The sequence below is a fragment of the Triplophysa rosa genome, unplaced genomic scaffold (assembly GCF_024868665.1).
Source record: "Triplophysa rosa unplaced genomic scaffold, Trosa_1v2 scaffold28_ERROPOS1528291, whole genome shotgun sequence".
Classification (NCBI taxonomy): domain Eukaryota; kingdom Metazoa; phylum Chordata; class Actinopteri; order Cypriniformes; family Nemacheilidae; genus Triplophysa; species Triplophysa rosa.
In genome coordinates, this window is record NW_026634304.1 from 97220 (window position 1) to 111358 (window position 14139).

General features: G+C 39.1%; 1 protein-coding gene across 3 annotated transcripts in view; it reads left to right on the forward strand.

Moving 5' to 3' along the window:
- Positions 1-13914, forward strand: part of LOC130550326 (interferon-induced GTP-binding protein Mx-like) — a 33969-nt gene extending 20055 nt beyond the window's left edge. The window contains exons 5-9 of one of the 3 annotated variants that reach the window (XM_057327765.1): positions 4094-4256; positions 8614-8769; positions 8914-8990; positions 10915-11103; positions 11242-13914. In XM_057327765.1, coding sequence (XP_057183748.1) covers positions 4094-4256; positions 8614-8769; positions 8914-8990; positions 10915-11103; positions 11242-11466 — 810 coding nt within the window. In that variant the 3' untranslated portion in view covers positions 11467-13914. Of the gene's footprint in view, positions 1-4093; positions 4257-8613; positions 8770-8913; positions 8991-10887; positions 11104-11241 lie in introns of all 3 variants that reach the window. The other 2 variants (XM_057327766.1, XM_057327764.1) reach the window with 2 other exon arrangements.
- The last annotated feature ends 225 nt before the right edge of the window (positions 13915-14139 follow it).

The following is a 14139-nucleotide window of genomic DNA, read 5'->3' on the forward strand; positions in this document are numbered from 1 at the left end:
AAAGGCGCAAGCACACCCCAGGTCATGTCACAAGAACCAGCCAATATAGACAAGCTCAATGAAGATGGAGACACAGATGATCACAGCATAACTAAATCTAGTAGCAGAGTTATTGCAAGGTATTTTAAGTGCATATAATCCATATATCCTTTGTTTATACCTCCTCATCTCAACGGCTATCGTGGTCCAATGTTGCTTAGTGACGACAGACGCCAGGAGAGCGCAAAGTCCAGGCACTGTGGAAAAAAAAGGAGAAAGCAGTGCAGCTCGCATTTTCCATGCGGCTATAGACGCAAAATGTGAATCGGGCCTTTAACTTCTGTATTTCAGAACACAAAAAGGAAGGAAAGCAGTCCTGCTCACACTTAGGGTTAGGGTTTGCCCATTTACATGTGTCCTGTCGAACTGTTGTATAAATGCAATATCGCACTCGTAGTCATGTATATAGTGCTCTTATATCATTGACTGTGATTGACCTAATCACAGCCATGCTGATATAAGCACTATATACACTCCTACTCAAGCGATATTGCATTACTATTGCCCTACGTTATAATGCGTTATTACTAAAAGTATGGCTAACTAGACGCATCGGGCATATGTCTAAAAATGGACACTTTGTCACTTACCTGAACGGGGCGTATGATTAAATATAACCACACCATTTTTCAGCAACAATGTTTATTAACTTATAGAAATCCTGCGCAAACAACATCTATGTCAACATTAAACACAACTATTCAACATATAATGTGTGAGTTTCATTAACTTATCCTTGTTCATTTCAATGCTATTTACATATTTGTGGGAGTAGGTAGGAGCGCAGATCCGTGTTTCACAAATTCCGGAATTATGCTGAAGTTTGAAACGCCCCCTGCAACTCTTGATTGGTCAGATGCCAAGATGTCACTATTTATGACGTAGACTGATCTCTATTGATTGACTGAGAGATGTCCACGTGCTTACACAAACTCACAGAGAGGCATGGAAATGCTGTTGTGATTGGTCGATTAATATGATAACTTGACCGATAAAGGGTTAAATAAGAAAGAAATCCTTCAGATTGAGGAATCCGAGCATAGTGTTTACATGAATGGTAGTAAAGTGATCTGATTGATACTGGTGTTTATATGTGACAAGTTTCAAATCGGTTTTGATTGTGTGACATGAGCACAATGCACAAATATGCGCGTTGTTTCAAGATAAGCATTCTAGCCATCCTCGTACTATTGCTTCTTTATTGTAAGAGTAGACTTAAATTTGTCATCAATGGGAAACGACGAGCAAATTTACCATTATATGCCATACGCCAGCCAGTTTGCAGAGTGCCCCACAGAGTTGAACACCACGGTTTCCGCGGGGGTCTTAAAAAGTCTAAAAAAGTCTTAAATTCCAAAATCAAAATTTTAGGCATTAAAAAGTCCTAAATTCACTGAAGTATTGTGTTCTAGGTCTTAAATCATTTTAAACAGGTCTTAACTTTCTTACGGCCATGTAACGCTAATGCTAATTAAAATGCTTCCGTTTGATTCTTTGGTGTTAGGGTTAGTCCCACAGACATAAAACAGATTGTATTCAGTAGTGGTTAAAGGGATCATAGTTGATCGGTGATTCTCACAGACCACATCTCGTGGTTCGGAATGCATGTGACCCCCGAATTATTGATGAAAGACAAATGAAAGACATTTATAGGCGTGCACTCTATGTCAGTGAGTTCAGTATAAAAGTGCTTTTTTGCATATTTTACATAATCTGTTGCCTATGGCGGGGTTGACACGCATTTTGATTACATCTGCGATATAATCGATCCATAATAATATTATGAGCGAGCGCGCATCCACACTTTGTGGTAGTTTTGATGGGTTGATCAATCATAATTCAGTTAAGCATTTGAAAAGAAAGAAGCAGCTGTAGTCTAAATGTGTGCGTGTGTACGTTACTGTGTACTAGAAGATGAAGCTACTAAAACCTTAAAGCTTTCAAAGCTTTCTCTAAAGATCCGTCCGTCATATACAGTTGTTTACTCTCAGTGTACATTTGTCACCATCATACCCATTAGTTATACATATTGTCTGCCTCTTTAAAATAACGCAAACATGATGTACCCATTTCTCTGTATCAGGACTTCTGTGCAAAATTCACTTCACATTCACTTCTTAAAACTGCCCATATTTAATACAAGTATGGCAAGAATTAAACTTATAACTAGTTATGAATAGCTAGTTATATTTTAGAAACATGTTTTGCAAAGTAATGAAATTCTCCCCACACACATTCTCGTAAACACTATTTATTAATTTACTATTGTTGAAAGTAAACATGTTTTGAAAGGTAGATGAAAAGCAAAGTTAGTGATCCGAATCGTGACACAAAGTCTGTGATATGATCTGAACAGTATGTTTTGTGGTCATGGAGTTTAAGGCTTGGCTAAAGCCAGTTGCTATCAACGTTTTTTAAGCCTACTGCTTCGTATGCAAGAAAGAAATTGATATGGGAATGTTGGGTGCTCTGTTTTTTATGTTGTGATACAGGTCTTAAATTTCATTCATAATGGTCTAAAATAGGTCTAAAAAGGTCTTGGAAAAAAATTTGACCCGGTGAAAGCTGCAGAAATATCTGTGCCGTGTTGCTAATTCATCAAGCGGAAAAAATGCCAGTTTGCACGACCAAGATGCAAGGCATCTGTGGATCACAGTACGAAGCAAGGACTGGTGGGGTAACATTGGCCTGCACCACTTCACAAACGATACGTAAACGAGAACTTTTGAACGGCACAAACAAAGTTTTGTTGAAGTCACCATTGTGGTGGTGATCAGTGTATTTTTTTGGCCTTTTTACTCGTCTTTCAGTGATTGTTTTTCTTTGAACATTGTAGTAGAGGTCTTCACGGGTCCAAAAACGTGGACCCGAAACCGAAGAGACCCGTGAATGTGCTACACAGGTCCGACCCGTTTAATAATTTTAAAGTTGGACCCGGACCCGTGCAGAACCTGTCACGACTCTGCTTTATCTTGTCATGGATTTCTTGGTCTTGTGGCAGAGTCGTGGCAAAGCCTTATGTTTAGTGTGAGAAGCCAAGGGGTGTTTACCTTTCTGACATTCCATGTGCTTTCTCGTGTCTTGTCATTGGCCCCGCCCCTCTCGTTTCATGTATTGCTTCCCTGCCGTGTCTAATGTTTCCCACCTGCCCTCGTTGATTACCCTTCGTTTGTCTTCCCTTTAAAATGCCCTCATGTTTCATTGTCTTGTTGCTCGGTCATTGTATGTGGTTGTTGTGCCTCTGTGGTGGTCGTGTGTGTCCCAGAGTGAGTACGTGTACATTGTTCCCTAGTCTTGTTCTGTTTCGCTCCTAGTATACCGTGTTTTTGGATACCCCTCGTCTTGCCTTGTCTACCCTTACCTTGCCTGTTTATTTTGACGTTGTGTCGCAAGTTTGTTTTGTTATTTTCTAGTTTTGCCCCTTGTTATCGTGTCTGTTTTTTCCCCATTGTGGGTTTTTTGGTTTCATGTTACCGTGTTTATTAATTAATAAAAGTCTTTGTTAACCCCTGCATTCCCGCTGCCTGCACTTGGGTTCTTTCTCCCTCACTGTGATCCGTGACAGAACCGAGAAAAATCATAAATTTACTACCCGAACCTGACGCTGACCCAAATATTTTTTGAACGTTTTTTCCCTTATTTCCAGACTCACACTTTTCTCGTCCTAATTTTATGAGATGCACGTTACTAAACACGCGCACAGTGCTGACTAACTGATCGCAGCGATGCTCTCAGATCGACTTGGGTATTATACACAATGTTAAATAAGACCCGGGACCCAAAGTAATACATTTGTGACCCGACCTGGACCTGGCTGACCATATGAAACATAGACCCGAACCTGTACGGGTGCCGGGTCCTCCCTGAAGACCTCTAATTTGGACATCAACAGTAGTCAATGTATTTCAATGTATTGTAAATGACACATGCAAACAAGTGTGAACAGCAAGCTCATGCTTTTTTCATCCATACCAAAAGTCCAAGACAGATTATTGCATGAAGACCTTTTATTTTTTTCTTCTCTCTCTCTCACTCTCTCTCTCTTTTCTTACAGACCTTAACAGGTTTTAACGAAATGATCAAGGACTTGTCACTTGGGGAGCTGATCGATGGGGAGCTCATGAATAGGGAGCTGAACTGTGAGGACAACTTGATGGGCCAGCTTCGGGCGGAGTTCAAAAACTGGAATGATAATCTTGAACAAACCAAGGAGTCATGTCAGTATACTTCCACTTTTCACAAACATAAGTTGTGTCTCAAATGGCCTGCTATACCAGGGGTGCCCAAACTCAGTCCTGCAGAGTTTACCTTGATGTAGTGTATGAATTTTACTATAATAGTATCGTTCCAAATGGAACACGTCATGGTTCTATAGTAAACCAGACAATTCCGGCAGTTTCACATACGAGGGCAAATGAAGTCAAAGAGCGTACTCACAGTTTGAAAACCGAATTGTACCCAGGTGCATTTGACACCTGCATTTGACACCTACAGTCTGGTTTAGTTGACTAGTGTGAGTGCTCCGTGTTGATAGCCTATAGCATGCAGCCTTGTGTTTTTGATAAGCTTTGTATTTCGTATATGTGAAATGTTCTTGAGCTGTAAAGAATCCCCTCCCTTACACACACCCCTTCTGCCAGAAAATGAAAATGCTGTCATTAATTACTCACCCTCAGGTAATTTGAAAACCATAGGATCTCCACTCATCTTCAAAAATGACTTCTGCGTTGACATCCAGTGTGCATCCACGAGAGCACGTGACACATACGTGCAGTGCAGAAGCAGGAGCTGGCTTCCCAGCTAACAACATTTTGTTATAAGAACATTCCTTAGAAGTTGTTCATGCTTTTGAAAAGTTTTTAAAATATTCAGTGTTCATTTTTTTCATGTTTTAAGAATGTTCGCAGCTAAGAAAAGTAACCGTCAAGGTGGTCATGGTTTGCTTGAGTTGGGCTCTTGACCCTTGACTTTTACTTCTTTTATTTGTTGGTATGCAGTAACTGTGTATCTTAATTGCATTTGTGCAAATGAGAATCTAATCAAATGGTGTTTGGTTGGTGATCATTGAAATCACGGTAATGTTGTAGTTTCATTAACTGATCTCATCTGCATTGAGTGCTGTGCTTTTGATCCTGAAAGAACACTAGAATATCAGATTGTCTAGAATACTGTCTAGAAAGATTTGTGAAATCTGAATGCAAAGGAAACTCAACAATGTTGACAATCAACAAAAGAAAACTTCACGCTGCAATGCATGCTGGGTAACATCATAGTACAAAACTCATTCATGACTCCCAGCATGCATTGCAGTTGATCTGTTTATCTGAATTAATTTGATGATTGTCACCATTGTTGAGATTCCTACACTGATTCATGATGTCTGTGTGTGTTTTAATTCTGCTGTAGAAGTTTTTTTTGCATTCAGATTTCACAAATCATTCTAAGCATAAAAATGCAATCAAACTCATTGATATTATAAGATTCTTTCAGGATCAGCAGCACAGCACCTTTAAACCAGATGAGATCAGTGAATCGAACTACAAGATGATGGTGATTTTAATGACCACCAACCGAATACTACTTGATCAGATTCTCATTTGCATTGCCATAATACTGTACTTGTACTTTAAAAGCACACAGTGACAGCTCGCCAAAAAATGTATCATGTGAAAGTCCAGGGTCGAGAGCCCAACTCAAGCAAACACTGATCACCATGATGGTGACTTTTGTTCGCTGGCAACGTTCTTAGAACATTAAAAAACAGACACTTTAAATGTTCTTAAAACGTTGTCAAAACATAAATAACCTCTAAGGAATGTTCTTATAACAAACTTTTGTTAGCTGGGTTTCACAACGCATGCATGTTGAGGAAACACAGGCATCTGCATTCTATCTCAGCACCAAACGTATGCGTCGCATGCTCTTCTGGAAATGCATGGGAGACGAGAGTAAATTGTTGTATAAAGTTTTGTGCACAAAATGTATTCTCGTCGCTTCATAAAAATAAGGTTGAACCACTGGAGTTAAATGGACTATTTTAAAAATGTCTTCACTCACTTTCTGTGCTTTGAATGTACATTGCTTTTCACGGAGAAGTCAGAAAGCTCTTGGACCTCATCAAAATGATCTTCATTTGTTTTCTGAAGATGAACAGAGCTCCTAGTGTTATCGAAGAACTTGAGGGTGAGTAATTCATGACAGCATTTTCATTCTCTGGCAGAGATGCTCAATAATCTCTTCTTTAAAAGTATTTTCACTGTCAACAAACAACATACAGTGAGCTAATTTTGATTACCATTAGTACTTTTTGCAAAATATTTAGTAAACTTCACAAATATTTTTACCTGACATTTTTAACCTTTTAACTTAACTTAATAGCACAAAACTATTTTTTCAGAAAGTAAAACAGTATTTTTTAATAAGTCCATCATCTTTTCATCAGCAACTTGTGGTCCTGGCCAAAGGGTGGGTACACCTGGAGCACAAGTAAGCTCAAACGCCAGCTTGCATTAGTCATCATAATTGAAAAGGAATGTGGTTATTTCTTATAGCCTGCATTAAAACACATATAAGAGCGTTTTGATAGTTTAATGTGTAATGACACAAACTAAAAATGACATATTACCATAGGCAAACAAAATGCAGCGGACAAATACTGAATTTGGAAGTATTGGTTTGTAAGGCATTCATTGCATAATTTGGCAAAACCGTCTTGTTCAGTTGCCTCACGTTCTTAGCGGGGTTTTTTTCTTATTATTTTTTCTGCTCCAGAAGGATAGCTCTGGTTTGTAGCCATGGCCATATGTAAAGGTGCATAAACACATCACGTGCATGTCATCACCTGGCACGAGTACATACTGTAACAGCAATCATCTTGATATCATGGGGGCCCCTTGATAGTGACGGGGCCCTACACAACTTGCGTACTTTGCGTGTAGGAAGGACCGACACTGTGTTTTGCCCAACATGACCTAAGTCACTATCACTCCACAGGAGAACTTTGTTCGTGCAGTGTCTGATAACCTGCCTCACTTACGTTACATAAGTGAAACTGCGACTGTTGAGTGTGTGAAGTGTCCAATATTACACAATTCATATTTCTGGCTGAATAGGCATGCCATTCAAGTTCCTAAAGTCCTACTGCATTCGATAATTTTATCACTTATAACTTATCTTTGAACATTAGAATAGCATAAGAAAAGGATTTTTGTCCTTTGATAATTTCTTCATGCCTTAAAATGAGTTGAATGTAACCCTACACCCTTACCTCATTTTACTATATGTGGATTCATTCATATGGAATTTCGTTCCCTCCTCCATTCATTCGCACCAGCCCAGACCATTACATTTACATTTAGGCATTAAACCTCACTCCTTGACCTCAAGAGGTGCTCTAGTGACAGATGCTAGAGGCTGCATTCTTTAGCCTTCTGGTTGGACCACCCGTTTCCCATGCCAGACGATTCGCCGGTTCAAGGCCCACTTGGAGCAGATGCGGGTGAGTCCGGCTACATGAGCATTGCAGAAGCAGAGCTGACACAGCGATCGTATCAACACTTGAGTCTACAGTATGCGTTATGCTTGCATATCTATGGCTCGAACTGTGATTAAACAACCCAGTCTCAAGGCAGTTCGTGACATAGTCACGAATTGTGTAATCTGTTAATTTGTGTTCATGGACACGAATTTCCCCTTTATTCGTGTCACTCAGCAAGACTTTCGATACACATACCACGTGTGTATATACATTTATATGTTTATAACCTGATACCAGAGGAAGTTGCATGTTTCACAAGATGGCTATAAGCTACCCCTTACCCCACTCAAACCCTAAAATCACAGGCGCAAAGGCTGATTTTGCTAAAACAATCACATTTTACGAGGTGGCTAAGCAACGATAAAGGTCCACCCTAACCCCGCCCCTAAGCCTAACGTCACGGGCAAAGTGAAATTATAATAAAACGTACAAATGAGACCGTAGGAGTTCACACGAATGAACAACCTTGTAAAATAGGTATGAATTATCATCAGATTTGAGTTGATATATTTATACACATACTGTAAAAGATACTGCATATTAAAATACATTGAAATTCGTGCTGAGTGACACAAAAAAAGGGGAAATCCGTGTCCATGAACACGAATTAATAGATTCTACATCCTTGACTGTGTCACGAATTCCCTTGAGTCTGTGTTGGAATTAAAACAACACTAAAAGCTTGATTTTCACCACAGAAGTGCACGTCTTTGGGGGGGGGGATGGGGGCTTTTCATTGTAAATACACTATTCGCATCATAATACAAAACAGAGAAAATTGACAAATGCACGATTTGGGATGCACCTATACTATCCCTTATCTGATTCAGGCAGTCTCCTGTAATGAGCTGATGAGTTTAATCAGTTGTGTTGGATGAGGGAGAAAAACTAAATGTGCAGGACTGGCAGTTGTCCAGGATTTGAAACCCCCTGGGTTAGACTTTACTGCTTTGTGCTTTTGTAGATGGAATAACAGCTTTATGTGACAGTGCTTGTTAAATTATGTCATGAGAAAATGTCTCTTATTCATAAACTAGTTCACAAATCAATTGGGAAATTTAAGGATCACAGCCAGAAATGCAGAGGAAGAGAACTGCCTGGGTTCAGCAACTACAAAGTGGTTGAGAAGTTTTTGCAGGAATGTCTGAAAAATCTTAAGGATCCTGCGATTGAATCACTCAGGGTCACAAAAGGTAGGATCACATATCTTAATGTTCAGCACATTTTCAGGTAAAAAGATAAGATCAAAACCAACTGACAAGTTTTTCTGGAACAGGCAAAAACGACTTATTATTATTATTTAAAAAAGACTAATGTATTTCTGTTTTCTCCTTAAGATATCATCCACAAGCAATTTACCAAGGTTTCGCATCAGTGCTTCCAGAACTACCCTTATCTTCTAAATGTCACTAAGGTAAATGTTACAAAAGACAAAACAACTGTCTTTCTTTATTTGTACTGGTGGTGGATCTTTGGATTACAGTCCGCAATGTACTGGGAAATTAAACTAGGGTGACCTTACGTACCATTTTTCCCGAACGCGTCCTGGCCAGGATTTCTATAGCTGCGTCTCAATTCGAAGGCTGCATAATCCGGAGGTTGCATTTGACGGGCACATACGTCATTGAGGTTTATTATTTCAGGAAAGCAACCATTGCATTTCAAGGTAAGAATGAATGATTATGTCTTAAGAGAAATAAATGTTAAATTTATGGTTTTAACTGAAATGAGACAAGTATGATGATATATGCGGCCGACAAATGCGACCTCCGGATGACGCAGCCTCCGAATTGAGACGTATCATGTATTTGTTGTGCCATTGTTTCAATAAACCTTTACAGTCTTTCAGTTTTATAGTTCAGAGTAAAAACAGTTCAGATCTTGTCTTGTGCACGGGAGACGAATGAAAGTGTAAAGTCTACTCCAGCACATTCCAAAGATTCTTATTGGGATCTTGTGACTCCACATGGTGGCCAATCCACGTGTGAAAATGATGTCTCGTGCTCGTTTAACCTTTCTTTTACGATCTTTGTGGGCGTTTTTCCTATTTTTTGTGGGACAGGATAGTATCAGCCTCAAGTACAGTTCTGTATATTTCATGTTCTGTCCCAGCTAACAAAAGTTTGTTATAAGAACGTTCCTTAGAGGTTATTTATGTTTTGACAACATTTTAAGAACATTTAAAGTGCCTGTTTTTTTAATGTTCAAAGAACGTTGCCAGCGAACAAAAGTCACCATCATGGTGATCAGTGTTTGCTTGAGTTGTCAACATTGAGTTTTTCAGATTTCACAAATCTTTCTAGACAAAACAGATGCAATCCAACTCACTGATATTCTAGTGTTCTTTCAGGATCAAAAGCACAGCACTCAATGCAGATGAGATCAGTTAATGAAACTACAACATTACCGTGATTTCAATGATCACCAACCAAACACCATTTGATTAGATTCTCATTTGCACAAATGCAATTAAGATACACAGTTACTGCATACCAACAAATATAAGAAGTAAAAGTCAAGGGTCAAGAGCCCAACTCAAGCAAACCATGACCACCTTGACGGTTACTTTTCTTAGCTGCGAACGTTCTTAAAACACTCTTTTTTCACCCTAACACGCTCTCAAGGTACTTTAATGACATATGTCACAGTGACATGATGTCTGCACTGGCTCAGGTCAAAATTGTGAGAACCTGCCTACTTGTTTTCATTTTAATTATTCCAGTATTTTTTCAAATGCCCTTTGTCATCAAGCCTCATTTGTTCTCCTTTTTATTGCTCTAGTGTTTGCTGTCATGTGTTCGGTTGTCTATCAGCCTGTTGGGCAGTGTTCTTTGTTGTGTACGTTGTTTCAAAGAGATACACTGTAAATCACAGGCTGTAATCTAAGGCCCAATCCACACAAACATGGGTTTTTTTAAACTGCAGCTTTTTCTATGTGTTTTGGCCATTCGTCCACACGCAAACACAGTACCCCGTCACTGAAACCAAACTTTTTGGAAAACTCCTGCCAGGGTGAAGATTTTTAGAAACTCTGGTTTCTGTGTTGTCACATAGACGGTGAAACCGGAGATTTGGCGTATGATGTTACAATGCACGCCGCTATCTCCTTTGTTTGACGTTAGATTTTAGGCTTCCGATTGGCCAACACGGCTTTATGGTTAGGGTTATATCGCCACCTGTTGGTTTGGCATGCTCTTGACAGCGCTTCATAGCATGTTTTTGCGTTTTCATGTGGAAATTATTTTTTTAAATGAAGAAAAACTCTTTGCTTATGACTCTCTGGCTTAATTTTTTCCGACTTTAAACCATAGAACAAAATTGATAACATCCATTTGAAGCAGCAGGCCAAAGCAGAGCAAAGGATCTTGGAGCAGTTTGAAATGGAGAACTTGATCTTCACTCAAGATGCTATCTACAAGAAGATCTTGTATGAAATCAGCAAACCAGATGAGAAATATTTGGAGGAAAAGCTTCCTGTCTTTGATAACAAAAGCATGTACCCTGAAATGCTTCAGGCTTATTATCAGGTGTGACAACAAATGTTACTATTAGCAATGTTTGCTCTCTTATCATTCTCAAAAGCATTTTTATTTTATAGGACTTTCATTAGTGCTATCAGATTTGACAAAACTCCTATTTACCCATGTCTGAACACTTTCTTTCAGATTGTGGTGCAGCGGATGGCTGACCAGGTGCCCATGTTGATCCTCTATTTCATGCTAAGGGAGACTGCTCGCCTCCTGTGCACTGAGATCCTCAGTTTAATGGATGGTGCCCACGTGAATGAGCTTCTGTGTGAAGACTCTGATGTCGGCAGAAAACGAATAGAAATACAGACACGTCTGGATCGTTTAAACATTGCTCAGGAAAGAATAAGTAATTCTGTTTAGGGAAAAACCTCAGACAGCTTAACCCGTAAAATGCATCATTGTATATCAGATGTTTTTCTGGTTTATATTGTTTTATTTTTACATATTTCAGCATCTCTTCCGTGTTACTGTTCCTCCTGTTCATCCAAATACTTATTTTTTAAACCTGTATTTTGTCTCATGTTCGTTAACCCAGGATTAAGTTATAAACATTCACGTGTACATGTTGGTAGGCTACATTCACATACATTGGGGATATGTTGTTATAAATCAAGAAATGTCTCTGCAGTAGGCTTTTCATAATGTCAGGCTTTTAAAGTTCTTTTAAATGTGGCAGCCGCAGCAAGTGTGCATTCAGACACAAGCCCCGTTCATCAGTTGTATTGTCCTGAAAGCGTGGTCTGTCAAAACATATCAAAACATTAAAAATGAAACTGTTGATCCAGTTTACCAAATGAAAGCGTGTTGTGAAATATATGCATTAAACAGGACGTGATGAGATCTTTGGATAGCAACCAGAACCACGGGTTACATAAACATTGACGAAACATTGATTCTTTCTTTGTTTGACGCATCATGCTGCTTATCGTTTGTTTCAGAAACTACCTTTTTACCATTAGAAAGTTAAAACTGATCATAATATTACGTCGACCAAGCAAAATGAGGTCAGTGCGGTGCGAGGCAAGAAACTTGCGACTTTGCCGTTTTTTTTCTCTGTGATTTTTTTCAGCCAAAAGTTTCAGAAACAGTCTATTTGTTTTGTAGCTCAACTTCTGACAAGTTAAACATCTTATTTGGAATACATTTTAAAACTTCTACGTGCCGAAATAATTCTGTTCTTGAATGACTTGCAAATAAGGCTCAATGTGAGACGGCGCTCTCGCAATTCACATGAAGCAGCACTTAAAAGGGGATTTCTAGCACAGTTTAAAGTGAAGTGGTGTTGTTTATTGTTTTATACTGTTGTATGAGGTCTACTTATGACATTCGTGTGGTTTTTACATTCAAAAACATCAAAATCAATAAGTAATAGGCTATTTTCTACCCAGGTTTTGAGGCCAGCTCTGCAAACGCTGGGTTTTAATGGGCGTGCCGCATTGAAGACACTTGGAAGTAAACGCCCACCGCTTTGATTGGATAGCAGTTTGTGTTGTGGGAGTCTTCTGTGAATTTGGTTCGAGACGTAACGTTAGGTTACACATTAGCATCATTCACAGTTTTCGCACGGCAGTATTATCTGGAGACCTCCTGTGATTTATAAATGACCTCCCCACATCAGTATTTCATGCGACGCAATCGCAGATGTGATGGCAAGGCTTTGTTTGTACAGTTTGTATAGCCTATACTTGTATTGCGTTTAATGATATATGACCGTACCTGTCTGCATTTGAGACCCGTGATCGCGAACCGGACAAAAGATCATTGCGATCATCGCGGGTCTCAAATGTTACGAGAGTTTCCATGATAAATAAACAAACGGGAGACTCCCGGTAACTTATGGATATCACCCATCTCTAACAAAGCAATAGAGACGCATAGTACAAACATGTTTTACTCACATAAGATTGCTGCGCCATTCCTATCGGATCCAATATTGACGGCACAGACAGCACTGCTTTTTAATTCGACCTGTGCCTTGTTCACGAAGGAATCCTCGGAGAAATGAAACGAACGAATGTTTTTCCCACATGAGCCATGAGCTGGAACGTCTTTAAAAATAAACTTTAACCCCGCATTCCTAATATTGGAATCCGAAGGAAGGTTATGCAGAGACTGTATTCTTCCACAACCTGGGATGGCACAATATTTAGCTTTATCTTTAACGACATGTTTGTTTATTGCTTGCTCGCTCTATCTGGTTCCGCGCCACTGGTTCTGTCATGCGTGAACCAGTGGGCAGGGATAGAGAAGTAGTGGTTGATATTTTTCTGTGGAGGCGGCGTTCAACCTATCAATGTCATAGATAGGTGCATTCGAGGACCTGGCGTTCGCTGGGCCTGGTGTCAATAACAGATGTAATCTCAGTAACAAGGGCGTTTTCAGTTCTGACACTTACAGGATGTTCGCTTGAATACGATTCCCTCTTATATAACAAAAGCTCGGGTCAAATTGTGATTTTATGTCATGCCTCCTTTAAGCATAGGAAACTATATGTATGCTATAATAGATATCAGGTTTAATTAATGATTGAAATATGTTGTGTAAGTGTGATTTTGCCAGCGATTTTAGAAATGAATGTTGCCAGGTTATACTTTCCAGTTATCTGAAGCCTGCACTTTAAATGCCTTTCAATATTCAGCTCTTTGTTACTGCTCACACAAGCTCCATCAACCCCCACCTCCTACTGCAGGAAGAAATCACCCTATAACACTTCAGCCAAAACTCAAAAGAGGTGTCAATTGAGAAGTTGCATATTTAAAAATAGACTGAAATGTAAACAGGGATTTTTACCTTAATTACTTAATAAAGTGCTGAATTGATCAAGAAGATTTAATTTTTTGTCTTTTAAACGAGAGGTCATTACAGTGTTTTAATATGTAAAATGTAATATTAATGTAATATTAAAATATTTGAATATGTTACGTAAATTAGGAGCATTACGATTATAAAAAGCATATTTTGGCAAAGATGTTTGGTTAATGTTTGGAGTTAAGTTTCTTATCAGTGTTACAGCGTCTTACATTTATTTGTCAC